At 46.8% G+C, this 27,490-nt stretch overlaps 1 protein-coding gene across 2 annotated transcripts in view; it reads right to left on the bottom strand.

The window, feature by feature from the left end:
- PRKCE (protein kinase C epsilon) overlaps positions 1–27,490 on the bottom strand; it is a 485,623-nt gene that overhangs the window by 297,632 nt on the left and 160,501 nt on the right. For both annotated transcript variants that reach the window (XM_072741205.1, XM_025992586.2), the window contains exon 2: positions 4,553–4,616. In XM_072741205.1, the coding sequence (XP_072597306.1) occupies positions 4,553–4,616 (64 nt within the window). The remainder of the gene's footprint in view (positions 1–4,552; positions 4,617–27,490) is intronic.

Raw genomic sequence — 27,490 nt, 5'->3', positions numbered from 1 at the left:
TGACATTAAGCGCCACAGGATACGTACAAGATAGAGAATATCTTTCTAGGAAACAGTTCACTGGGGGAAGAGTGGGGAATAACGAGAAAGAGAGAAAATGGGGCAAAACTATGGTGAGATCTCAAGTCTGCAGAAAGCAATCTCATAGCCCCAGCTAGATATTGATATTATTCTATAAATTGCCTCTTTGTCACCTCTGTTCTTATAGCTTTTAAATATGCCCCAGAGTCAGAAACCTGCCCTCAAACTGCTTCCCTGAATACCTTGTCTGTTGTTCCTTCATGGGCAGTGGGTCAGAGCTTTGCCCACCTCCCTGCCCTCGGGTCTCCAAGGCCTTAGGATATTTACTGAGCATCTCCTATGTTCGAGGGCACTGTTCTCATAGCAACCTGACCACAGTCCCTACCATGATGCAGTTAAGCCCCTTTGCCAGTGAGAAATCTGAAGCTTCAAACTAGCAAGTACTAGAATGAGGATTTAAGGCCAGGACTGAGGGACTCCTGGAACTGTGCTCTTCCCACCCTATCTGCTGGGGGATGCCAGGGAGGAGAATGAATGGTGTGGTGGCTGCAGAAAGGGAGAGGGGAGGATCCTGCTCTTTATCTTGTGCTTCTGCAATTACTCCGAAATCTGATTTAACCAATTATTTTTTTAAGATTTTATTTATCATTTATTCATGACAGACACAGAGAGAGAGAGGCAGAGACACAGGCAGAGGGAGAAGCAGGCTCCATGCCAGGAGCCTGACGTGGGACTCGATCCCGGGACTCCAGGATCGCACCCTGGGCCAAAGGCAGGCGCTAAACCACTGAGACACCCAGGGATCCCCTGATTTAACCAATTATTTGTGATATACGTTGCAAAAAATATTTTAAATTATTGTGTATCTTCTGCATTTTATAGGAGAAACAGTTTGGCAACCCAAACACAGCCGTGAGATCCACTACTAGCTCTTTCTGTTGTTGTTTTGACTGAAAAACTCTCTTGGGTGAACACTAGATCTGGATGGAAGGAAGGAAAAGAAGAGCTTAGAAATCCCCGGGTCAGGAACACTTGGGTGGCTCAGCAGTTGAGCGGCTGCCTTCGGCTCAGGGTGTGATCTCCGGGGTCCCGGGATCGAATCCCGCATCAGGCTCCCCCACAGGGAGCCTGCTTCTCTCTCTGCCTATGTCTCTGCCTCTCTGTGTGTGTGTCTCTTATGCATGAATAAAAAAATCTTAAAAAAGAAAATCCTCAGGTCAGACTCTGGCGGCAGCTCCTCTGGGAGCCTGCAAGTAATGGTGCGTTGTCATATTATTATAAAGAATAGAAATAATGTACGTCTTGCGTCACAACAAAGGAAGAAATGCTAACTAATGTGCACAGCAGGAAACAATAGTTTACACACTTGAGAATTACATTGCTGTTAATGCGTCTGTCACCTGGGCTAATTACGCTCTGACTTAAGTATCTGGTGAGCCTCTAGTGCCATGTTTACCAGGAAGCCATGTGGTTATTACTTATGATAAAAGCAAATGCTAAGAGGCACCCAACACTGGAGGATCACACATGAGTACTCTGGGAAGGTTTGCTATTTGGGATAATGTAGGTAAGGTGCCTGGTGTGGTACCTGTCAAAAAGAGCCCTTTTCTTTCAATACCTTCTACCTGCTGCAGACATTAGCCAGCCTTCAGCCATGAGCTGATAGCTATTCAAATGAGACCAGAGATCAAAATTGCATGACCAGAAATGGCCTCAGCTGTCATTGAGCCTGACCCCTTACATCTGGGGTTAGGTTGCCTGGTTTAGCTAAGGCACACACCAGTCAAATCCCATTATGGTGAGCTGCACAGGACATGCAAGTGGAATTTTATTAGACAGCTAGAAATCACATTAGCTCTAGCTCTAGCAGACAGAAACGTCCAGGCCTTCTACAGTGTGTTAGCAAGAAAAAGAAGCCTTTGGCACGTCCTGGAATGGGATCCTCACCCCACACCTCTCTCTCTGGGCTCTTCGTTGTTTGCATATGTTGTAAAGCGTGTGCAATTTCTATTACCATATTTTTTTTTCAATTGATGGGGCTGCGGCATTTAGTCAGGTGAGCTGCAGGATGCTTGACAGCAGAGTAATAGAATAAATAAACAGAATAAATCAGCCCTGCCTCATTCCAACTCTCTTTGCACCCTTTTGCAGAATCCAGAGTTGGGTATTTCCACCAAAGAAAGGGACTTAGATAAGAATCTATGAACGTCCACAGTCTAGCTGGGACAGCCGGGTTTTGCACTGGATCTTTCGTGCACAGTCTAGGTAACAAATGTGGCTATTCATCCTCTGCTTCTCTCCTCACCCTCCCAACCCTTCCAAAAACCTCTGGATGAGGAACCCTCCAAGTCTGAACAGCAGGACCAGCCAAATGGATGTAGAGAACACAAACAGAATGCAACAAGATCAGCTCCTACAAAAAGAGATTGCTCGAAGTCTTTCCCACCATCCAGAGAAAGAATCCCAAATCCAGGAACTGTGAGAGAAAAAGGGCAGAAAAAGTTTTCCTTTTCGTCAGAGCAACACATGCTAGCACTTTACAGAGTCTGGCGTGTGTCAGCATTTCTGAAGTAAACTCTATTTTCTTTAGATGAAAGAGATAAAAAAAAATACACTAAGAATTCAGCCCAATGAAAATTGCCTTGGCCATTCACATGCAATAAGCCGTAGAAACAAGGAGAAAAAAAAATCAATTGCTTCTGATTTATTTATTCATTCATTCCAGCATATCCTTTCTCTCTAATGTAAAAAAGGATGTCCTCTGTAATTTCAAAAGTTGCTAATCTTTTCAAAGAAAAAAAAATAGTCCAAGCCTCCTATTGGTTGTCCAGCATCTTGGCACAGGAAATGCACATTTAATTAATTATCCTGTTGCATATAATGTATGTAATTTATGTAAGGATAAAGGGGGATTGATTTTGCTCATTGAATGTTTCACGAATATCTACAATCAGGAGGCCACTGTAATACTTTTAAACCTGGTGAATTGGGGATCCCATGCTATGTTAAAAGCAGTGCAAAGTTTCACCTTAATGGTTGCTTTATTTCTTAATCTGGGTAGTTGGTACACTGGTGCTCATTTTATTACTCTTTAAGGCCCTTTGACACATCTTAAATACTTCATACTAAATATTGCTAAATCCCCGAATCTTCTACAACAGATTCTATTCTGGGCTGCTCAGAGCTGAGGGTAGAGAAGGAAAGCTGGAAACACCAAAATGTAATTGCAACAAAGAGAAGAAAATGTACGAGACTAATTCTGGAAGGATGTTTAAAGTTTTAAACCTAGGCCAAATAATTGAGATCTATTCAAAGAAGACTGAATTCTATTATAAGCCCCATAGATGCACATTATTGAATTATTCTGAATACCTGTTGAAAATGGGTGATAAATTAGCCAAATGAAAATCATCAGGCACCCAGTCAGCACACTGCCTGACCCACTCCTTTCAATTTGTGGACATAATCTCTCCTCCCATTACTGAACCTTACGTAAGCTGGAGTTTCACCCCTAACGCAGTGGACACCACGTGGTCTTGTGACTCCGTGTTTGTGATCTCCAGCATTCTCAAGAGGTGCTGTAAAAGGCCCCAGTCTTCCCAACCAGGAACTAAGGGAGCTGACTGTCCTTCCCTAGACACTGCCACAGCCCCTATGTCCCATTTTTTCTCATTGCCAAGAGGAACCAGCCTTGGTCTTCCCATCTTTCTGCCATGACATTAAAGCCAACTGTTCTGTCCTCCTGCGCACAGAGAGAGGGGAGGAAAGATGGTCCCCACTAAATCTCAGTCCTGACTCCTCGCCTCCTGAGAGCCCGCATCTGCCACTATCTCCCTGTTCTGTGCAGACCAGGCTTCCTTCCCAGAATTCCCTTCCCCTCTGACTGCTCAGTCCTCACCACCTGGCAAGCCTTTAAAGGTAGTAAGTGGGCCAAGACAGGATTGAGAGAAGAGGATGTAAGAAGAAAGAAGGAAAATCCGACCATCAGAGAACATTTATACCCTGTCTCATCAGCCAGTGGGGAGCAGACATTCCCTCACCCCATTATCTCTCCCCAGAAGCAGTGCTTTTGCCTGAGTGGGGAACTGTAAAAAGAAGTAACACTTCTATAAAAGCTCTAAAAAAAAAAAATAAGGTTCTGAAATTTGACACCTTATTTGTTTCATTTCTGAATACCGTTAGACCAACTGGTTTGACTTCCTTCCCGCCGCACTCACACGTACCCCACGCGAGCCTCCCGGGAGAGGCTGCCGCTCCACTGAAGCCCACCGTGTGCACCGGCGTGCAAGAACGCCTGCTCTATTGGCCTCGCCCAGTAAGGCAAAAATCCTCCCTCTGCTCCACCAAAGTTAACAGATGGCTGGTCCTTTTTGGTACACAGGCGTAAGCATCTTCAAAATAACCTTTTCCTTTCAAGTGTGCCAATTAATTAAATGTCACAGCAAGATGTTCCAGCCCAAGAGGGAAGAGAGACACCAAAAGACAAAGGGTCAATGGAAGAGAGCAATGAGGAGAGGTCACATTGTCCTACCTTCACCCGACGACCCCGACAGATCAATGATCACATACACTCTTCCTTCTGGCTCCAGATCAATCTGCAATTAAGAAAATGACAGTGGCTCTGTTAGTGCATGGTGGGGACAACCCAAGAGTGCCAGGAGTTTTCCACCCCAAACTGCTATAACCTAGAGTCACAGCTCCATCCAATCCATCAACCTGTGTAGTATGTCAGGTGCCGGGGGAATCAGGAATGCAAGGGAAAGGGCATTTATGGAATGTCTAGTATGTTCTGGATGCAGTACTACGAGGTCTGAGACCGACCTAATAGGTACTGTCATCCCAGTAGTTCTCAACTGCAAGGAAAACCTGGCACAGGGGAGCACGTGCACACGGGGAACCTTTCTGGGACACAAAAAATATCTAGAGGAGTTCTTGATCGTCATGACTGGAAACGGAGGGCTGCCACTGGCATCTCATGGGTAGAAGCTAGGGATTCTGTTAAGCATCCTATAGTGGAGACAGGATGGTCCCCACAATGAAGAATTATCCAGCCTTGGAATGCCAACAGTGTCAACGCTGAGAAACCCTGGGTTTTGCCATTTTACAGAAAAGGAAGCTGAGTTCAAAATTGGGGGGGTAAGTGGCAATGCTGAGATTCAATGATAAGACTGTCTAAAGAAACCCATATTCCTTAGGCTACACAAATTGCTCACAGGGGAGGAAAGAAAAGCATAAGATGCTATTCACACTCTGAAGGTGTTTACAGTCTCACTGGGGAGTTGAAAAACAGAGAACAATGCTAAACCCAACTTCATGATGAGCGGCAGAGGATCGCTGATAAAGTACCTGGTGAGTCTGAAATCCGAGTAGAAGGGCAAATCTGGGAAGACTTCACGAAGACAAGAGAGGGGAGTCATTCAAGGTGGAAGACCCAGCATAAGTAAAGGCTGGGAATGTGTGCGGTGCTCATGGGACACTGAGGGGTGCCTGCGCTCAGGTGGTGTTGTTGGCATATGTTTTGCAAACCCCAGATCATATGGGGGCTGTAAAGAGTGAGACAACACCACCAAATTCTTATCATCAGGGATCCCTGGGTGGCGCAGCGGTTTGGCACCTGCCTTTGGCCCAGGGCGCGATCTTGGAGACCTGGGATCGAATCCCACGTCAGGCTCCTGGTGCATGGAGCCTGCTTCTCCCTCTGCCTGTGTCTCTGCCTCTCTCTCTCTCTGTGTGTGACTATCATAAATAAATTTAAAAAATTAAAAAAAAAATTTGAAAAAAAAAATTCTTATCATCAACCTTCTCCACCCACCCTCACTTGCTCCCAGCTCACCTCCAAGTCCAACTAGCTGCTTCTATACAGAACCAGGCTGATCAGAAAAGCCAGAACGGCTGGGCCTCTTAAAGTTGACGTCTTTGCAGGGTCTGAACTATCCTTACAGCAACTGTGTTGTCCACGAGAGAGTAGTAACTCTGGAAACCCTGGATCACCAAGTACCCTCGGTGGCCTATCCTCGCCTCCACAATTCCATCTGTCTGTGCAGAGCTTTAATTAGCTCCTACGTGCCAGGCTTGTCTCCCCAGCAAGCTGTGAGTTTCCTGAGGGCAGGAACCATACCCCTCCTTATCCTTCTCATTGTCCCAGCGGAGCACAGGCACACACATTCAGCCAGCACCACTTAGAAAGGGTCAGTCTGGTGAACACGTCCTTCTCACTCAAGCTTGAGGTCAATTATCACCTCCTCTCTGAAGCCTTCCCAAATATTCCCAGTCAGAATTAATTATCCCTTCATTTGTGCTCCTTACGGTCCTCATGCATATCTGAATCACGGCTCCTCATAAACTACAATACATTGTCCATGTGTATCTCCTCTGCTAGGCAGAGATGATGAGAATTATATTTGTAAACCCAGAGCTCACCTCACTGTCCATTAGTCAGGAGACACCCAATAAACCTTCATGGAGGGGAAAAGACTTTATGTTCAGAACTATGAGAGCTGGGACACCTGGGAGGCTCAGTGGTTGAGCATCTGCCTTGGGCTCAGGGTGTGATCTCAGGGTCCTGGGATCGAGTCCCACATCAGGCTCCCCACAGGGAGCCTGCCTCTCCCTCTGCCTACATCTCTGCCTTTCTCTATGTATCTCTCATGAATAAATAAATAAATACAATCTTTAAAAAAAAAAGAAGAACTCTGAGAGCCTATTCTGGGGTCATTTGCTCCTCCAAGGCCCCATCTCCAGCAAGGCAGGCAGGCCTGTGATCTGTACTAACGTGACATGCAAATGAGGTGGGAGGGGGATCGCCACATTCTCGCTCTAAGAAAAAAAAAAAAAAACTCACTTGGGATTGATTTTCTCCAGGTGCCTCCCCCAGCATCTCATGACACTCACCGTCCAGGTTCCCCAGGACAGTCACGAGACCCACTGTATTTCCACACCCAATCTTTTTAGTGGTTGAGAGTGTTTAAGATTTCTCTCAAAATTTTAGTTCCCTGATGACACTGTAGGTACTCTGCCAGGGCAGGGAGTGAGGGAATGCAGAGTTCTCTTTTTGGTGGGGGGAGGGGAGGGGCAGAGGGGAGAGAGAGAGAGAGGGAGAATCTCAAGCAGGCCCCACACCCAGCACGGAGCCCAATACGGGCTCGATCTCACCCTGAGGTCATGACCTGAGCGGAAATCAAGAGTCGGACCCTTGCCCCCCTGAGCCACCCAGGCGCCTCTGCAGAGTGTTCTCAGGTTCCCCCCATAGGGCCACTGACCTGACTTGGGAACCTTGAAGCTTGGGACCCAGATGGGAACCCAATAACAAACTGGTGATGTCATGAGATGACTCTCCCCATCCTTCTGCCCCCAAGGATCTGTGATTTTAGGTTTCTGTCTAAAGAGAATGTTCTCCGGCACCCTCACCGCTAGGAATCCCCGCCCCCTCCCACGGCCACAGGCATAACCCAGCCCCTGCACTAAATTACAAACAGGAAAACCAACAGTCAGCTCTACTGAACAGAGCCAAACCCAAATCCTGTCCCTGCCACAAATATCAGGGGTCCTCTTGTCCGAGAGCATGGAATTTAAATAATGTATGCCTTTTAGAGATTAGATCATCTCTATTAAACCCTGCCGGCTAAATGAAACAATTTCTCATAACCTCCAACTCAGAGATTTCCCACGACTGCGGGCTTCATTGGCAAAGCACAATGCTATCTGTGCAAAGCAGGGAGGGAGAGAGCAGAGAATGAGATGGGCTGGGAGGCCTGTTTGAAGGCAAGCAGCCTGCCTCTCTTTGCAAAAGGGGAGTGAGCCTTGTGGCTGGGGCGGGGGGGGGGGGGGGGGGGGACAGGTCATTGACGATAAAATGTATTAGGATATTAACGTTCAAGATAGCAATCAGAATCCATTTTAGCACTCACTGCTGCCTCAATGCCGATGAACTGGATTTCCAAACAGAAAAATAGAAATTAAGCTTTTAAACATGCCAAAAGCAACAAAGAGCTTTGCAGCCTGGGCAGATGGCCACAGAGTGCTGGCGGAGCCCCAGCCGGCCCAGTGAGGAGGCGCTGAGCACCCGTGTAGGGAGGCAGGACTTCAAGGCAGATGACTGGAGGGTTATCAGGTACAAAACGTGGTGGAGTGTGGTGCAACTTTGTGGTCCAATTAATTTAATCACAAATTCGGCTCACAATTACCTGGCCCAGATAATGAAGCGGCGTAGGTGCCCAGCCCTGCACAACCCCTGCGAGCTCTCAGTTGCCATCACCACCAGGCAGCTGGCACTACATAAAAGCAGGCCTCCTCCCTCCTCCCAGCCATTCCCAGGTGGGTTCTAAGCTCTTTCTCATGCACTCGGGGTTCCTCCGAATTATCCCTGATGCGAACCTATTTATCAAATCTCCTTAAAACTCATACTTTTACTTGATGAGTCTTCACAGCCACTATCTCTATTATCTCTGACTATGTTTTCTTTACACCTCTAGTGCCTTTGGCTCCCCCTCCAGCTGAGGCCAGGAGCAAGGCAGTAAAACAGTGAGGAAGACAAACACAGCCGTTGGAGTCAGATCAGCACTGAATCTCAGCTCAGGCAATTATTTTTTTTTACCTTCCCTGAGTCGCGGCCTCGAGCCTCATCATCTGTGAAACGGGTTGTTGTAAACATTCCATGAGACCCCCTCGCAAAGCACTCGGCACTCAGGAGGTCCTCGGTGGTGGTGATTGATGTGTGAACTTACTGGCTCTGTGGCCTGAAGCAAGCGACCACCGTCTCTGAGCCTCAGAATGCTTCTCCGTGAAATGGAGCTAATAACAGGCCCTGTGACATTTGGGCTGTCCTGATGTTAACTGACATCATCTATGTCAAGTGCTCAGCGTGGTGCCTGGCACCAAAGCCTCAGTAACTGCTGGTGCTATTGTTTTTAAAAAGCCAAGTCTTCAAATGTGCAACTCAGTCCAATGTCCCTTCCACTCTGTCAAGCTTTTCCCCAACAAAAAAGGCATTTTCTGGCTCAAAGTTGATATTATCCCACATTATTCCAAGACATCTGATGACTTTGCAGAGTTAGGAATATCGGATAAAGCACTGTGGTGAGGGTTTCATGCCCAGCCCTTGGGAAGCCCAGGGGCAAAGCAGACTATAGCCCTGGTCATCAGAGGGTCATGAGGGAAGGAGATGGGGAGGGTGGCCCCACAGTGTCCGAGTGCCTGCTGTGCCTCAGATGCTGTGCCCGGTGCTTTGTCTGCATTATCTTATTTAATCTACCATTAGGCCAGCAATACTCCCTACTTTTTGGTTGGAAAAACTGGAGCTCTGAGAGTTTTAAGCCAAATTCCCACTGAAGGTTCCCTGGAGCATACAGGACAGGTGAGTGTGCGGGAGCTCTGGTTGTCAAGCCTTGCCCAGCTCCAGAAGCCTTCTGTGACAATCCAGAGCCAGGCCTCTCCTTTCTGTAGGCCTCGTGCTCTCTGTGCTCATACTCTCTCAGAGCATGAGCATGCTCAGGCAGAGCAATGCCTCAGCACCTTCCCTGCTCCCCCAGCTCCCAGAGTTCAATGGGGAAAGAGCCCAATCCATAAAAATGAAAAAAGCCATCTCTGAAAGGCACAAAAGTATCACAGGTACTTCTCTGGGTGGTGCCTGACTTCACAAACACTTTGCACGCAGAATTTCATGTACTCAACTTCACAATTCCTCAACTCAACAACTTTGATCACAAGCACCACTGTATGTGTCAGAAAGCTGGGCTTACGGAAGGTAAGTGGCCAGTATAGCACGGCCAGGGGGGCACGGGGGTGCCGCTCACCGGGGAGCCCTGCAAAATGGGTGCCCTAGAGCTGGACAGCCTGAAGTCCTCATCTCCTGCCTCTCGGTCCACCAGACCCCCCCCCCCACACACACACACACCTCACCCGTCGGGTGGGAAGTCCCCCCGAGGCCCCGGCACTGGGCAGCCCGTGGAGGCGGTGCCACTGTGCACATCCCTGGGACCCACCGTGTCCTCACGCCCATGTTGTGGGGGTGATCGAGTCCAAGGCAGAGGAGCTAAGAAACTCACAGTCGAGCTTCCTCCTAACCACAGGCTCGACTTCCACCAGGGACCTCTAGGTGAACCTTTCCTTGGAACAGCCTGCAAAGGTCACACATGCCCAATTGGGGTTTCGCTTCCTTTTCCCTCTGTTGTCAGGCACCCAGGGGCTTGAAAGGAGCTAAGAGGTAGGGAGTGGGTCAGAAGATGAATCCAGAAAGGATGAGAAGGGGGAAGAGAGGCTGACACTGCCCAGGTTGCTCCAATTAAGCCCTAGATAATAGGCTATTTCTTTTCTACCTGGAGGAGGGGGGGGGGACAGGAAGAAGGGAGGGGAGAGAGGAGGAGAGGAGGGGAGGAGAGGAGAGGAGAGGAGGAGTAAGGGGTAGGGGGTGGGGGAACCATCAAGAGATTAACACGGGCACCTGGGGGGCTCAGTGGTTGAGCGGCTACCTTCGGCTCAGGGTGTGACCCTGGAGACCCGGGATCTGTGACCCTGGAGACCCGGAATCGAGTCCCACGTCGTCGGGCTCCCTGCATGGAGCCTGCTTCTCCCTCTGCCTGTGTCTCTGCCTCTCTCTGTGTGTCTCTCATGAATAAATAAATAAAATCTTAAAAAAGAGAAACACCACAGTTCCTTCCCAAAGCAGGTGTCCCGCACACCCCCTTTTTGCTGGCCATTGTCCCCTGGAGGAACCACAGTCACACTGCAGTCCCCTGAGGCACCCGGCATGGGAGAGGCATGTCACACCGAGCAGGGGACCTGCCCACACCAGGCGTCCTCCTCGCTCCTGCCTTGGGAAACCCGCGACAACGAGGCACTGTGCTGGCCAGGTCTCGGGCAGCTGCTGGGGGCGGACTCCAAAGCTGGCAGCCACGAAAGACCTCATCTGAGGAGGAGTTTGCTACTGACCCTATTGGTAGAGTGCAGGGCTTGAAACCCAGAGCGCCCATGTGGTGAAGCATTTCAAGGCATCCAGGAGGGAGCACTTACTTACATAAAATAAGGGGAGACGAGGATTGCTTCCTTCTCAAACACTCTCCCTGGCCGTGCAGACACCCCACAGGCCCTAGCGTACATCCCTGCAGGGCAGCATCTGGCCTGACCAATACGTCCTGTACACGGTGGCTCAATGGATGAATGGCCTGACTTGAAAGTGAGTCTGCACAACTGAATTATGGAGATGATTCGCTTGGGAAGCCAGCAACCTGCACACAAATGCTCCTAGCAGCTTCATTCATAACCACTAAGGGTTGGGAACAACCCACATGCCCGACAATAGGTAAATGAAAAAGCAAACCATACTGCATGCCTCTGATGGAATTTCGCTCGGCCATAAAGGATGAGCTACTGATCTATGCAACAAAATGGATGCTATGAGAAAGAAGCCAAACATAAAAGCGTGTGTAATGTGTGATTCCACTTCTGTGATGTTCTAGAACAGGCAAAACCAATCTAGAGTGACAAAAGGCATATTCGTGATCTCCTGGAGATGAAGGTGGGAAGTGAATGCAAAGGAGCGCAGAGGACCCTTTTGGGCATGGGGGAGGTTTCCTGTATCTTGACTGGGGCGGTGGTTACATGAACACGCACATTTGTCAAACTGCATCAAGCCAAACATTAAAATGAATGCACTTTATTGTCTGTAAATTATACCTCAATGAAGTAGTTTTTTTAAAAGGGAAAAAAGAAGCCATCATTTCATTTCACAGAAGGATTCCTCTACAAGTTTCCTTTAATAACAAATCATCTTCCCACCCTCAGGGCATTTAAAATTTCATATTCCAGTTTTAAAAATAAAAGGGTTCATTCAGAGTTTTTCGAGTACATCTGTCACACAACATAATGTACACCTACCTGTGTAGGCACACACATTCACACATCCACCCACGTGTGCAAAACACACTCACAGGCACAGCCACCTTCTTCTGTCTTCTGTGATCAAAATACAATAATAGCAAGAAAAACACATCCAAAATGTAGATTTAAGAGCCTGCTAACTTAATTTAAGTCTGTCTGTGTGTGCGTGTATCTCAAGACAATTAGACCAAATGCTCTAGAAGAACTTTTAATGACCTTGAGGACCTTGAGGACCTAAATATCCATGGAGAAGGAACTGCTTAATAAAATATGGTACATCGTGTGGTAGATCGCTAGGCAAGCCCTAAAAAAGGAATGGAAAGATTGAAATGTACTGACTGATATGAAGTGATCTCTGGGATATATTAAAGGGCTGGGGGAAGCAAGGTGCAATGTGTTTATGATTCAAGGTAACTGTGTGAATAAATCCCCCCACACCCACACTCCCACCCACACTCTCACATTTGTTCCACACAGATTATCTCCAGAAGAAGTCTTAATCAACAGAAAACAGGGGTTGCCCCAACAGATGGAAACTACAGGACTGGAGGACCAGAAATCAGGAAGAGGCTTATTCTTCACGTAAGGTCTTTAAACCCTTTGGTTTTTCAAAATCATGTTCTTGGGTTAACTCGTTACAAAACTTAAGTCAATATCTTTTTCTCTAGCTATTTCTAACCTCCAATCCCCCAGAGAGCAGCTTGCTTCAGTTACCAGCTTCATCTTAAACAAAACGCCCCTCGAAACTGGCAAACATTGCTTTCCCATCCTCTGTGACCAGGTCATGGGGACCAACCAAGCAGCAGCCATCATTTCCATGTGGAAGTCCTGTTGACTGGTTGACTGGACTGGAGGCCTATGTTATAGATTCTAGCCCTCCAAGGCCACAAATCGAGTAAACTCAAGTTAGTACCTTCTTCCTCTTTTTAATTTAATCTAATTTATTTGAGAGAGATAGAGAACACGAGTAGGGTGGAAGGGGGTGGGGCAGAGGGAGAGAGAGGGAGTAGCAGACTCCCCATTGGGCAAGGAGCCTGACTCAGGGCTTGATTCCAGGACCCTGAGATCATGACCTGAGCTGAAGGCAGATGCTTAACTGATTGAGCCACCCAGATGCCCCTTGCTTCCTCTTTTCGACAGGCTCAGAAATAGACCCAGAGAGCTGGCTCCCTCTGAAGACAGAGGTGGCTTAAAACAAATAAATCTATGTGTACACAAACACTCTCTTGCACTGAGAAAATATCCAGAGGTGCCAAATCTAACATCAAGAGTGTGGAATGGCTTACACAGCTTCATTCGGGAACAGTATAGATTTTCTATCTTCCTTTAGGGAAATGGCAGTGCGTGATTGTGCATCCCAAGGGGAGACGGTGCATTCAAACAGCAGAAAATGTAGGCACCTACCCCCAGTGTTCTTAAGTGAAAAATACCCTACCACCAATCTGTGCTTTTTTTGCATTTTGCTTTGCAATGGTCTCGGTCTTTGGGTGCATTTGTATGTATGTGTTATATTCAACATTTCCTATTTGTTACACTAAGCCAATACACGGTAGTGATTGAGAGTAAAGGCTTGAAAGCTAGCCCACCCAGGTTCAAATCCCAGTTCTGCCTGTTATAAGATGCGTGGCCCTTGCTTCAATTTCCTCGTCTATAAATTGAGAACATCAGTGGCACCTGCCTCATGGTGTGGGGAGGATCAAATGACATGGTGTAGCACTTGGAGCTGTGCCTGGCACACAGCTAGCAGCCTATAAACGTGAGGTGTTGGGCCAGTATTGTTACTTCCTGCCCAGACTGTGAGCCACGTGCTTCTTTTGGGGGGTTCTGCCATTCTTGCTCCAGGGCTGGGCACAGGCAGGTAATCACTAGAGACTCCAAGGGAAGCTGAATGGATCCATGTAGGACAAAGGCAAGCTGGGTAAGGAGCTCAGGATAGTGCCACCAAAAAAATTATCTTCAAATCAGGAACTTCTCCATCTCCGTAACGTGACAACCCAGCAGAACCTTTTACCAATGGCTGCTCACAAAGATGGTCAGTTCTTGACTCCCTTCAAAATCTAAGACGTGTAATTGTCACTCGTCACTTTCGAGCTCAAGAGAGGCTGTTTTGTTCATAATAATCATAACAACCCTAACAAACATCCTTTATTGAGCACTTTTCACGGGTTATCTGTGTGAAGGAGGCAATATCCTTCTTCTTAATTGTTTCTGGGAGGAAAAACTGAGGCTTAGGGATTTTAAGTAACCTGCCCACATTCTCACAGCTTGAAGATGAGAAGTCTGGATGAAAACGGGGCTCTCCAATTCTGGCCCCAATGCTCCTGTTGCATTTTATAAAAATCCCAGAAGCATGAAATTTAAGAGTCATAAGCCACTTGGAAATCACTTGGTTAAAATAACCAAAAGAAATACAAATTAAGGGGTAAGATTATTAAAAATTTTCTTTTCCCTATCAAATGAACCAACGTTGCTTTGGGGCTATGTATTTTTGTGTTATTTGTTTATTAAAATATAAACAAAATTAAGTATCATGATATGTTCAGTTTTTAAAAATAAAAAAGTTACATGTGAACTTAGAAGTGAGAGTCCCCTGCCCCATTATTCCCCAAGGGGAGCCAATTTTAACAATTTCTATTCGGGTTTTGCTGGTGGTCAATGCCATGTCCCTAAATAAGATGCTTGTAGCTCAATTTCCTGATTTCTTATTTTAGACAATCTCTTTTGCCTTGCTGCTGTGATCGATGAGGATTTAGTGCACTCACCATCTCTCTCCATCTGATCACAAGTCTCAGTTCCTTCTCTATTGTCTGCAACTGCAAAAAAGCAATCTAAAATGTCAATTTCTTGTTTCATTGACTATAGACATATTCCTTTACATCCCCCCACATTATAACTAGAGGACAGTACTTCCACCCTCCCTACCATCTGACTACTTCTTCCATCCACTGCCATCCCCACCTCTGTGTCTTTCCTGTTAGACCATCAGTGTTGACAACACCGATGTTCTGTTCTCTAATTGTAATTGAGGTCCATGTTTTCCACATGTTATTCCAAAAATCTGAAAACAGAATGATAGTGTTTATTTATTCTAACTTTTAAATGGCATTACATATAATTTTTCTTCCATGGGTCCAAAGTGACAACCCACATGCCACTCAATGGAAACTATACCTAGTATCAAATTTAAATGGATTTTGTTTCCCACTCAGTCAATTGCTTTTCTCTGATCAAGTTTTCCCTGGGTCCCTTTCTCTTGGGGTTTGCTCTTCTAGAAACTCCCACTATCCTCCTTCCTACTGGACTGACTGCTCTCTGGTCTGCTGCACAGCTATAGTGCTGTGACTTCTTTTCACCGCTCTGCTGGATGCAGCTGCTGTTGCTGGAATCCATCATCTTCTTTGTTCTGGGTTATTCTCTTGCTTTTACCAGCAAACTACTCACTGAAATCAAGTTCTGATTGAAATATTGATTAAGAGCGCATAGAAAGCCAGCTAAGATGTGCCTGTCCTCACACATGATTGATAGTTTGGCTGGATATAGAATTCTAGGTGGAAAAAAATCATTATCAGAACTTTCTTTTTCTAACATAAATATTGCCAATGGATCTCATGTCAGTTTCATAGCTGTTGTTTAGTAGGTGACTTTGTTTTGTTTTCACTCTCTGAAAGTTCTAGGATCTATTTTACCTTAGTGCTGTGAACTCTCACAGTGATATGTCTCAGGCTATTCTTTTCTGATTCATTGCACTGAAACTCAACTTATGCAAGAGGCTCTGCTTCTGTTTTGTTCTTCGCTGTTGTCCTCTTCATTTTCTTTCTTTTTTTTTTAAGATTTTATTTATTTATTCATGAGAGACACAGAGAGAGAGAGAGGCAGAGACACAGGCAGAGAGAGAAGCAGGGTCCTCACAGGGAGCCCAACGTGGGACTCGATCCCCGGCCTCCAGGATCAGGCCCTGGGCTGAAGGCGGCACTAAAGCACTGAGCCACCCAGGCTGCCCAATTCATTTTCTTTATGAAACACCTAGTATTCAGATGTTGGACCTGTAGGATTGATCCCTATGTCACATACTATGTATTATACATATTTCCTTTTCTTTTATCCTTAGTCCATATTCTAGACTTTTTTGCCTTTATTTTACAATTCTTCTCTGAACTTTTATTTCTGACAATATGTTGTGTTTCCAGAAATGCCTTCATATTTCTCTTTTCTCACAGTTTCCTTTTAAAAAATTTGACTTATTTGCTTATTTAGCTTTATGGATGCAACATATTTCTGTGGATATCAGTCCAACTGTCATAGGATTAGAGAATGGGAGCTGGTCATTATAGCTGGGGATTCCCCACATCAGCTTTGCCAGTTCTCCTCCAAAGCATTACACCATTTACTTTTAAAAGGATTTTTTTTTTTTTTTTTTTTTTACTATGGGAGTCAGATCAGGTCCTTCTGTAGTGAGAGTAGGAAGTACACAGTTCCACATACTGACCTATAGATTGTCACATTTTCAGCTGCACATCTCACGTCTTTTCCGTGGGGTAACTATAGTCTCCAAACTGGGAGCCCCTTTCAGATTCTGCAGAACAGCTGACATCAGGTGAGGCTCCAGCATCCTCTGCATATGTTCCAGGCTATGACCCTTCAATACCGCTATTCTGTTCCATCAATTGCCACCCTGCTCTCTACTTTCATCCCCAGAGAGTCACTGAAATAGTCTGATGAAACTTCTTTCTGCTTAGTTGTTACAGAATTTTATCCCTCCACTTTTTTCTTTTTCTATTATTTAGATGGGGTCTTGAAGAGGCAAAGAAACAAACATATTTGTTCAAGACTACCTTGAATGGAAAATCTAAAAAAATATCATCTTGAATGATATAATCCAGTGCTGATGAGAGTAGAAGAGAAGCAAACATTCTTATACACTGCTGATGAAGTGTAAACTGGCATAGAATTTGTAGAGAAGGCTTTGGCATTATATAACAAAAATCCTTTGACCTAGCAATTCCACTTCTGGGAATTTATCCCAAATAACACATGTGCAAAACAATTTAATAACAAGGATGATCATTACAGCACTTTTTAAGAGTATAAAATTAGAAACTAATTGTTTAACAATAGCAAACTATTTAAATAAATTGTGGCATATTCAAATCATTAGATACCATGCCACCGTGAAAAAAAGATCTTGCTGAATTATATTCAATAACATGAAAAGATATGCAAAATATGGTATTAAGTGAAAGAAAAAATAAGATGATAAAGGAATATGTATTCTATGGTACAATTTTGTAAAACAAAAACAAAATGTGTATGGCTGGATATATACACAAAGAGAAAAAAAAAGATTATCTGGGGGAGAGTGGAATAATGTGTGAGTTTTTTCTTTGTGCATATCTATACTTTTCTAAACATCTTATTTTTCTTCTATGTCCCATTATAACTTCTGTGATGAAAAAAATCAAATAGTAAATTTGTTGTTGCTTGAAGAACATTACGGATCTCAATCCCCTCATTTACAGGCAAGGAAACTGAAGCATAGTGAGGTTAAACAATCCATTCAGGCACCTGAGTAAATTACCCACCCACAGCCAAGAAAGAGAAGGAAGGGAAGGGGAAGGGGAAGGGGAAGGGGAAGGGGAAGGGGAAGGGAAGGAAGTCATTTACCCTGATTTTCAGTCTATAGCTAAGGAGCAAGTTAAAAATGAGACACATTAAATTTACATAATTTTAAAGTATAGTTTTATGGTCAAGTAGTAATAGTACTACTCAATACTAATCAACTACGTATATATTTTTTTTTTTTGAGAGAGAGAGAGAAAAAAATAACAAGCTGGAGGAGGGAGAGGAAGAGGAAGAGAGAGAATCTTAAGCAGACTCCATACCCAATGTGAAGCCTGACCCAGGGCTCAATCTCATGACAATGAGATCATGACCTGAGCCAAAATCAAGAGTCAGATGCCCAACCGACCACCCAGGTGCCCCTCAACCAAGCATATTCTTAATTACATACAATATGAACATATTAAGGAAAACGTTCCATAGCTCAATCAAATAGAACACACTAGACTAAAAATCCTTTTCTTTGATCAAACCTCCTTCTCTACATAAGGGTATTCCTCTGTTTCTGGAAGGTGATGCAGTCAACATTTTTACACTTGACACACTGTCGCCTTCAAACTACCCTTCATGTAACAGACTTTCATAACAACCTAGACTTTGTCCATCAATGTTTGGTTAGCAAACATTTTTGCTATGACATGCCCATTCAGTGCCTATCACCTGGCTATGCTGTGTGGCCATCTTGCTTCTACAGGAATTCTTTAGAATATATTCTCCCATTTGTCTTCAACATTCTAGAAACCAGGAAAAAAATGAAAATTAAAAATGCTGCTGCTACAAAATCAAGCAAAAAGAAAACTAGAATTTATTGGCCATGTCAGAATTAGTCAAAATTTTCCCTCCATTGGATACTCATCAGTTGACTCTACTGAATTTTGAAGGAAAATATCAAATTTTTAAAACTTCTATATTTTGTATTATAAAGGTAAAGAAGATGTAAATATGAAGTTTGGCATGATTTCCAGTTTTCTGGGATGGACCCTGCCTTAACATATTCTCTAATGAGCATGTATGAATGTTAAATCGGATTTTTTCTATAAATAAATGAATATATAGGTTTACACATACAAATTACATATGAAAGCACAGACTATCAAGTCTCTGAAAATGAACAATTCTCCTTATACATTGTTCTAATTTTCTACACCTTAATGAAGCCCCAGGCCTTATAAAATGAACAGGTTAACGTAGCTGGACACACAGATTAGACACATGCGTGCTGAAGCCCACACCAACATCTGAACTAGAAGGAAAGATATTTCCTAAAGCACATAGCAAAGGGGATCTGAAAATTGTCTGTTCAAGCTCTAAATGTCAGAATCATTCTTTAATTACAGTTTCCCATCCTGGATATTAGATCTCCATTTATTTTGGACACAGAAAGGAATCATATCACATTTATATTATGTTATAGACGAGGAGATAGATTTTACGAGCTCAAATTTCCTTTGTGAGGACAGTCTAGGGCCATCTACAATCATTAATTAATTCATGGGGCAGGGCTTGAAATAAACAGAAGATATAAACCACTACACAAACATAAAGAAAGCTCCCAGCCTTTTGAAGATAGCAAAGAAAAATAAAGTTTAAAACATTCAATTCTATCCTCAAAGTAGTCAATGCTTTGCTTATTGCTCGAAGTAGGTATAGCTGGAATCTAGTTTTGGTTAACGGATCTTTTCTAACGTGTTGAAGGTTTTTGTTGGTTTTCATTTAGAATATTTCATGCCTTGGTTGCAGAAAGGCAGTTTTCAAAGTTTAGGTTTGGTGACTGCATTAAAGTATCCGTTAATTCATTGAGAAAGGCCTTCCTGATACTAGAAGAAACCAGACCGGTGGATTTCTGAGGTGGAGGAGCATAGGAGGCAGAAGGAAGACCCAGTGCAAAGGTTCAGAGGTGGGACAGGACTTGGCCCAGCCAAGAAGAGGGGAGGCAGATGTGACCGGAACAGAGGGAGGAGAGTGGGGCAGCTGGAGGTGGGCTCAGAGAGGTGGAGCCCCGTGAGTACTTGGGCTATGGCTCCCAGAGAGATAGGGAGCCAGGGGAGAGTCTGAGCAGAGCAGTAACACACAGTGACTTACATCTTGGGAGGGTCGCTCTGGCTGCTGTGTGGAGAATAAAGCTTAGGCACAGGCAAGGAAGCAGAAGGGTGGCTAGGGGGCAGTCATCCTCATCCTAGTGGAAGACGATGGTGGCCAGAAGCAAAGGTAATAGCAGTGAAGAGTGGCCAGATTCTGGGATTTTCTAATGCTGGAGCCAAACAGATTGCTGATGGATTGGGTGCCGGGTGTGAGATAAAGAGAAGGACTCAAGGATAGTGTGGAGATGTTTGGCCTAAGCCAAACATGGAACTGCCATCAGCTGAGCAGGAGACTGAGTGGAGCAGGAAAAGGGGGAGCTGGGTGCCAGAAGGAGGGTTTGGACAGGCTTGGCTGGACACACGTCTGAGACAGCCAAGGGCAACTGGAGACACACAGGGAAAGGCCCAGGCCTATGGTGGGTTGGGTAGTCACTAGCAGTAGATGGTACAGACGGGCCAGCCCTGATCCACAACCCTGACATCCAGAAGGCTCTAAATATTCAACTTTTTTGAAGTTTGAGCCAAAATCATTTAACAAACCCTGACCCAGGCCAAAACAAGGCTATTTATTGTTTATATTTATTTCATTTAGTGTGAATGTTTATACATTTATGCTAGAAATATTTATTTGTTTGATCATGAAGGGCAGCCCTATAGTCTGCTGGGGGTGTTGGGTAATACATAGAATATATACTATATGAACCTTCTAGAATTGAAAAAAAAAAAAGTGATCTCTAAACAAATCTGGCCCTGAGGGTTTTGGATAAGGGATGTAGGTATGTGGTTTGAGCCATGACACTGGAGAAATGAGAATTAATCCCAGGGGCCCTGTAACACAGAGAGGTTGGGAAGAGGAGGAGACCTGCCCAGATGTCTGAAAAAATCCTCATGCCTGACCTCCAGTACCCTGGGCGGAGTCAACTTTGACTTACCTCCTTCTTCCCTCCAAACCACTACCACCGAGCATACACTAAGCACTCATCACAGATATGTGGCTTATAAAAGCCTCAGTTTTCTTAGCTTTCTCTGCGTCTTCTGAAGAGATAGCAAAAATCTCTCTCTCTCTCTCTCTCTCACTCACACACACACACGTCATTTTTACTAAACCTGTTAAACACTGACTTCATGCACTGCTGAACTACTTGCTGCACTTGTTGCAAGGTGGGGTTAGTGTGATGAGAGAAAAAAAAATGTAGAAAACCAGAAATAAAGCTTGTAGTTAGCATATAGGCATTTCCTGTTTCTGGGAAGCCTGTCTGCCTGCTGCTGTTGCTCTAATAGACTGAGTGTCCCTCCCTCCACCACTGAACACCCAAACTTCAAATTCTGTCAAGATGAGTGGCAGGGGGTTGCAGGGAGATACCCTGAGTCCAGGGCCTGTCACAGAAAAACACCGCAGCGAGAGGTGGGTCGCTCAGCCCCTACCCTAGACGTCCCCTGGGCTGAGAGCCACAGGGTCCCCACAGGTCCAGCCTGGTGTTCTCAGGCAACACAGAGAAGGGGTAAGAGGATTTAGAACTGAGGCCAGGGAAGCTGCCACTGATGTGGCCGTTACACACGCCGTTATTCCTATGTCCATTTCTGGGGACGAACGGGCCTTGGTGCAGGCAGGTTTGCTGAAGATAAGCAGCACTATAGACCATACAAACAAAAATGAAATGGCACTCCTACTCATGGATCCATCTGGCCTCCCAAATGGACCTAGGCTCTGCGGCCTTCCCAGGCCCTGCTTCCCAAACCCCCTCCACCCCTACTTCTCCTGACCGGGATGCAGATTTCAGAAGATCTCCACATCAGCCTGAATCATTGGCCCATTTAACTCCTAAGAAAGAAGAGAAATCTCTACTAGAGATTCAGGGTGGCTCAGTCAGTTAAGCATCCGACTCTTGGTTTCAGCTCAGGTCATGATCTCAGGGTCTTGAGATGGAGCCCCACGTCGGGCTCTGTGCTCAGAGGGAGTCTGCTTGAGATTCTCTCCCTCTGCCTCTACCCCCACTTGCCTCTCTCTCTCTCTCTCTCTCTCAAAGACAAATCATAAAAAAGAAAAAAAAAAGAAATTCCAGGAGCTCCTTTATTGAAAAACAGATGAGCAACACGAAACAAGTGGAAGATCAGTCATCGGTCAAGGTAAGTGTTGAAACTGGGTGGTAGATATAGGGGAGTCCATCATTCTATTCTGTCCACGTTTGAAACACTGCACGAGACAAAACAAAGAGGAGGAAGAGAAGGAGAAGGGAGGAAAAGAGGGATGGAGGGAGGGAGTAAGTACTCAACTTCACGAGCACAGGGGGACCCGTGTCCCATGGCTAACCCTAGGTTTTCTTAAAGACCTCAGCTGGGGTGCAAGGTGCTCAATCTAACTCAAACACTCCCCACCTCCTGTCCCGACCAATTCAATCCAATGCCCTGCTGGGGACAAAGAGATGGATAATCCCAAGCCACTGCTGTCCACCCTGGCCCTCATCACAGCCCCTCTGAAGAGCCTCCCCCACGCCCTTCCCCTGACTCACTCATGCAGATACAGTATGTGGCTGCTGCTCTGACTGTTTCCTTCGGGATTCACAGTGCTAAGTGCTCTGGAGAAAAAAGGAGTTGATCACTTCATGCTTTCCTTTCTTCCTAAAGATGTTTTCCCGGACTTCAAAGGCTGTCTGTTTACCTTAGATAATTAGGGAGAATTAATGGAACTAATTGAGTTAACAATGTGACTGTCCTGCTGAAGCCTGCAAATTATCCCTGATTCCCTTTGATTGCTTTGAGATTACCTCACTGCCACCAGGACCCAGGAAACTTCCTTAGGCCGGCACTGGGCTGTGCCGCCAAGGAAAGCCAGATGTGCAGAGTCAGCGCCGGGCGTGATGGAGGCTCCGCGGCAGCCAGTGTGAACCATGCCTGCCGACCTCCCAGCAGCGGAGGGGAAGCCAGCAGGCCGCTGAGCACTCCCGGGAGTGCAAAGCTCCATCCCTGTCCGCCCAGCCAGACGCCCTGCCCTGCCCACATGCATGCCAGGAGCTGTGGCCTCTGGCTGCCAACTGCTGTGCACGCCACCAGCGAGGGACAGAAGTGGTGGCCCAGAGCCCACGTGTCTCAGACGCCTCTGTGGCTGCCAGAGGCAGAGCTGGGCGTGCCACCAGAGGTGGGACTGGGCCCAGTGAACAGCAGGAAAATAAAATGCAGCCCTGGGAATAGGTGTGGAAAACTGGAAGCGCTCTGTCCCAGACAGACAGAGGTGCCCCCTTGGAAGCTTGCAGGGGGCACTCAAACCAAGCCAGGAAGGCAGAAGGGGGACTGCGGCCATAGCCCACTCACAGCTTCCTCTCTGTGCCCTGCGCTCACAAACTTACTGCTGTGCCCGATTCTCCTAGAGTGAAACACAGACCCTGGCACCTAAGTAGCCAAACATGCACAAACCCACCGTCACTTCTCACAAGTCAAGCGACTCTGATTCTTTCATTCATCAACCTACAGGTGAATAATAGGCTTCCTGATTCAATGGGATCCAAATCTTGCAAGTCTGTCCGAGAAAGTGCATTCAATCACTCAAGGACCATGTGAAATATTTTCTAACAAACTCCAACTTCTCTTTATCCAGAAAGAGTGGAGGACCAAAACTGCTGCTGAAAAACCTGGCAGGAGGATCCCTGGGTGGCTCAGCGGTTGGGCGCCTGCCTTCGGCCCAGGGCCTGATCCAGGAGACCCAGGATCGAGTCCCACATCGGGCTCCCTGCATGGAGCCTGCTTCTTCCTCTGCCTGTGTCTCTGCTTCTCTCTCTCTATCTCTTATAAATAAATAAATAAATAAATAAATAAATAAATAAATAAATAAATTCTTTAAAGAAAAAGAAAAACCCGGCAGCCCCCCGTGTGCCGTCTGAGGCAGTGGGAAGGAGGGATGTGGTTGTCAGGGCCATCTTCTGCCAAAGTCTCCCGGGGGCACCGGGCGTGACAACAGGGAACAGCCTCAGTGGGCCAGAACAGGTTCCTGTTCACCTTTGTGTCCCCAGGCCTAGCATGGCACCCTAGCATGGCAGGGGCGATTGGGGTGGGGTGGGGTAACAGGGAAGTGACTGTCCCAATCAGGAAACAGGAAACAACAGAAGAACTTCACGTATCTGGTGTAACATTTTGTTTGGGCTGTTCCCTGTCAATCACAGGGCCTCCCGTAGGAGTAAGGGTAATCATGAATGTGACTTTGTTTTGCATCGGGGAATCATTGCCAAAATAAAAAGCAAAGAAGCAACTCTCCTTGCAGAGAGAGAAGGTTAAAAAGCAAACCCTCCGAAGAGAGAAAACAGAAGTCAGTCTTGGGAGAGTTAACCCCTGATCATGCGGCACTTTCAGTGAGTGACGTGGCTTCACACGTCGTTGTGGTCCACAGCATCCCCGACGCCCCCTACCACCACCCCCACTGCCAAGCCACCTGAGTCAACCAGGCTGAGAGCTCGCGGCCCTTTCTACTCTAGTGCCCAGAGTCCCTCGGGAGCATCCAAAGCCAGGCAAAAGGAGCAAACAGCTGCAGAGTAGGGGTCGCGGGCAGTCGCCCTTCACTGCACACTCTCCCTGACCGTATCTCCTGGGGCAGCGAGGGGGTGCACAGTTCTGGCTGCTTTCTAATTTTCTCTAGAGCCAGAGCGCCACTCCCCGGGGTTGGCTCAGGCTTCCTTCTCTGGAAAGCAGCGCTCTTAAGATGCCACCGGCTCTCCCCCCAAAAGTATTATTCTCCCCACCAGAAACAATGGGGACGTGGCTTTCCTGTCTCTGTGTGGGGCTTGCACACCCCCACAGCTGATGCACCCCATAATCCATCCACACTGACGTTACAAGAACATCCAAAGACGTATATACGATGAATTCAGAAAGACAGAGCGCTACACGCAGGCCAGCTCCGGCTCCCCCCTCACGTCTGGTGGGTCATGAGCCTCTCGGGCTCTCGAGGCCTTCTTCATCCGCTGCTGGGCCCACTCTTTGCACTGCCACCCCCCACCAGCCCTCACAGAACCAGGCCTCACGGCCCCAGGACTCCCCTACTCTGCCCCGCATTCACCCACGCTCTGTGTGCACACCCAGCCCTGTCGTCCTGATGCCTCCTTCCCCAGTCCTCTCTCTGTCCCCACTGTGACATCCGTTCCCCGCGTTCCTCTCCACTGCAAAGGCCCAGTGCTCCAGGCAGGCTCAGGGAGCCGCCTTGCCGCCCAGGCTCTCCTGCACGTCCGGGCCTCCACGCCAGCGTCACACGGCGCTCGGGGCCCAGCATGAGCCCTCACGCCCCCCGGGGCCCTCCACGGGGCCTGTCCTCCAGCACTGAGCACCGTGTAGGTCGTCAGGACACCTCTCGCCTGTATTCCCCGAGCTCGGGCAGGCTCCACAGGTAGCTTTCAGGGGCACGACCCACTCCCCAGTCCCCCTTTCCTCTGTCCTTCAGGGCCTAAGGCCCAGTAAAGGGCCCCAAGCACAGGAGCTGTTCAAAAAATATGTTACGGGGTGCCTGGCTGGCTGTCAGTGCAGCGCACAACTCTTGAGCTCAAGGTCACAAGTTTGCATCTCGCATTGGGTGTAGAGCCTACTTCAAAAATAAAAAATGTATTTGTTCCTTGTTTCCATTCTGGGCTGTGATGCTCCATCTCTTCCTTTAGCATCTATGACTTACAAGACAGAACTACTTCAATTTATAAATGTTCAATGTTGAGCAAAGTGATTCTGGATGTAAACAATATATTTTTTTAAGATTTTATTTATTTATTCGTGGGAGACACACAGAGAGAGGCAGAGACACAGGCGGAGGGAGAAGCACATTCCCTATGGGGAGCCCGATATGAGACTCGATCCCAAGACCCCGGGATCACGACCTGCACCGAAGGCAGATGCTCAACTACTGAGCCACCCAGGTGCCCCTAAACAATATTTTTTAAATGCTACACCTCCTTTCCATCAATCAAGCACTTTCTAAAACTATAAAAAAGGTAACGTGCCTATAGTATGTGAACTCACCAGAGTGGACTGGGGCTTGGAAGGTTGGACGTTCCCAGAAGAGCCTTGAAAGTCCTGAACACAGAGGCCTTCTCCCAACACCCCCCCCCCACCCCATCCCAAGATTGGCTTCCCTCCCTCAACTCTAGCGGTTCAGAGATGCTGGCTCTGTGCAGTCTTGTGTAAGATATCAGTCACCACGCCTAAACAAGCTCTCTGGAACTGAGGGAGCCTAGGCCTCATAGGACTTCAGTTTGCTGTCCTGTGGGAGAAGAGCTCGAAGGCCGGATCTGTCACCCTAACCCTGACACTGGGACCCACATGACCCAAGGCAATCACTCAGAGCCTCAGCCGCCCCCACTGTAAACTCCCACAGGGACAGGGTGGAGATCCACAACCATCATGCATAAAGCAGCCTGTTTAGAAGAAGAGTCAAAAACTCAACAAATGAAGAGACAGAAGCTTTCAGCTTGAGAACTTCAATGGCATTTGGGTCCTGAATCAAGACTTAAAGACAAAAGGTCCCCTGGGCCCTCCATTCTCCAAATGACAAAGTCAAAATCTTCAGTTTTGTCATTGCTATTGCCACAGGTCACTTCTTTTGCCGGCATTTAACATTCCTTAAAACTCAGCCCCAACAATTTCCAACTCTTTCTCCCACCCCTTCTGCTTCAGCCATCCTCCCCTCTACCCGCCCCCTTGTCCCCCGCCCCCCATCACAGGCCTTTCTTGCTCCACCCTCCCTTCCTCAGCACAGAGTGTTCCTTCCAACCCCACACCCTGAAACTCCAAATAACGTCTAAGTAAACTTTCAGATCTACCTCCACCTGGAACCAGCTCTTCTCTCAATACCAGGACCCCTGAAAGGCCGGTCTGCACGTACATCCTCGTATGCCCCTCACCCCTCAGTGCCCCTTGCTCCATCGAGCGCATGTAGAACAGTGTGAGGCACTTGAAGTGTTCAATGACTGCTGTTTATTAAATGATGTAATACCGGGGATCCCTGGGTGGCTCAGTGGTTTAGCGCCTGCCTTTGGCCCAGGCCTGATCCTGGAGTCCCAGGATTGAGTCCTACACATTGAGTCCCTGCACAGAGCCTGCTTCTCCCTCTGCCTATGTCTCTGCCTCTCTCTGTGTGTGTGTCTCTCATGAATAAATTAAATCTTTAAAAAAATGATGTAATACCAAGAAAACCTGGAGCTCCATGGTGTTTCCATTACATTCAGCTGGAAAATCCCACTGAAGATTCACTCCTTCAGTCCAACCCCCTTTAAGTGCCCTCCTTCGTTTTGCTCATTTTGGTCCTGTAAAAGGGCTGCATCCAAGTTCCATCTGCATTCTCCAGACCAGTGATCACTTCCAACCCTTGTGAAACTCCCTATTACTTTTCAAAGAAACAGACAGCCCCAATCCATACATTACAACTGCACGGGGCTGTGCGGTGGCACGGCTCAGGCCCATCTTGATGCAATTACTTCCTTCTGTCGTTGCTTCCCAGCAATCTCACCATTGTTCTTCATTTACCCAGAGAGCGATGTCTGAAGCTTTATTGGAAAAAATGACTTATGACTTGCATTACATTCCACACTTCCCAGTGCAGCACCATGGGTTTCAAAGCATTAAGTTGGTGGCTCTCGAGGCTCCGAGGTGAACGATTTCATGAACCAGCTTGCCAGATGGTGTCATCCAGATCTGGCCCCCATTCTCCAACCTCCCACATCCCACATCCCATCTGGACTACATGTACGCTGCCTTTCCATCCCCTGGACACTCACCCCTGGCCCAAGAACATGAAAAACCACATGCTAACAACCAGCCAGCCTGGCAGAGGGCAGGCTGGAAGAAAAGAATCGTCCCTGAAACCACAGGCCTGGACAAGAGAACAGCCACTCACTTGATTCCATGGCTCTTAACAATTGAGGACAATGCGT

This window comes from Vulpes vulpes, chromosome 16 (genome assembly GCF_048418805.1).
Source record: "Vulpes vulpes isolate BD-2025 chromosome 16, VulVul3, whole genome shotgun sequence".
Taxonomy (NCBI): domain Eukaryota; kingdom Metazoa; phylum Chordata; class Mammalia; order Carnivora; family Canidae; genus Vulpes; species Vulpes vulpes.
The sequence above is the reverse complement of the archived record's forward strand: the minus strand, read 5'-3'. Positions and strand labels throughout refer to the sequence as shown.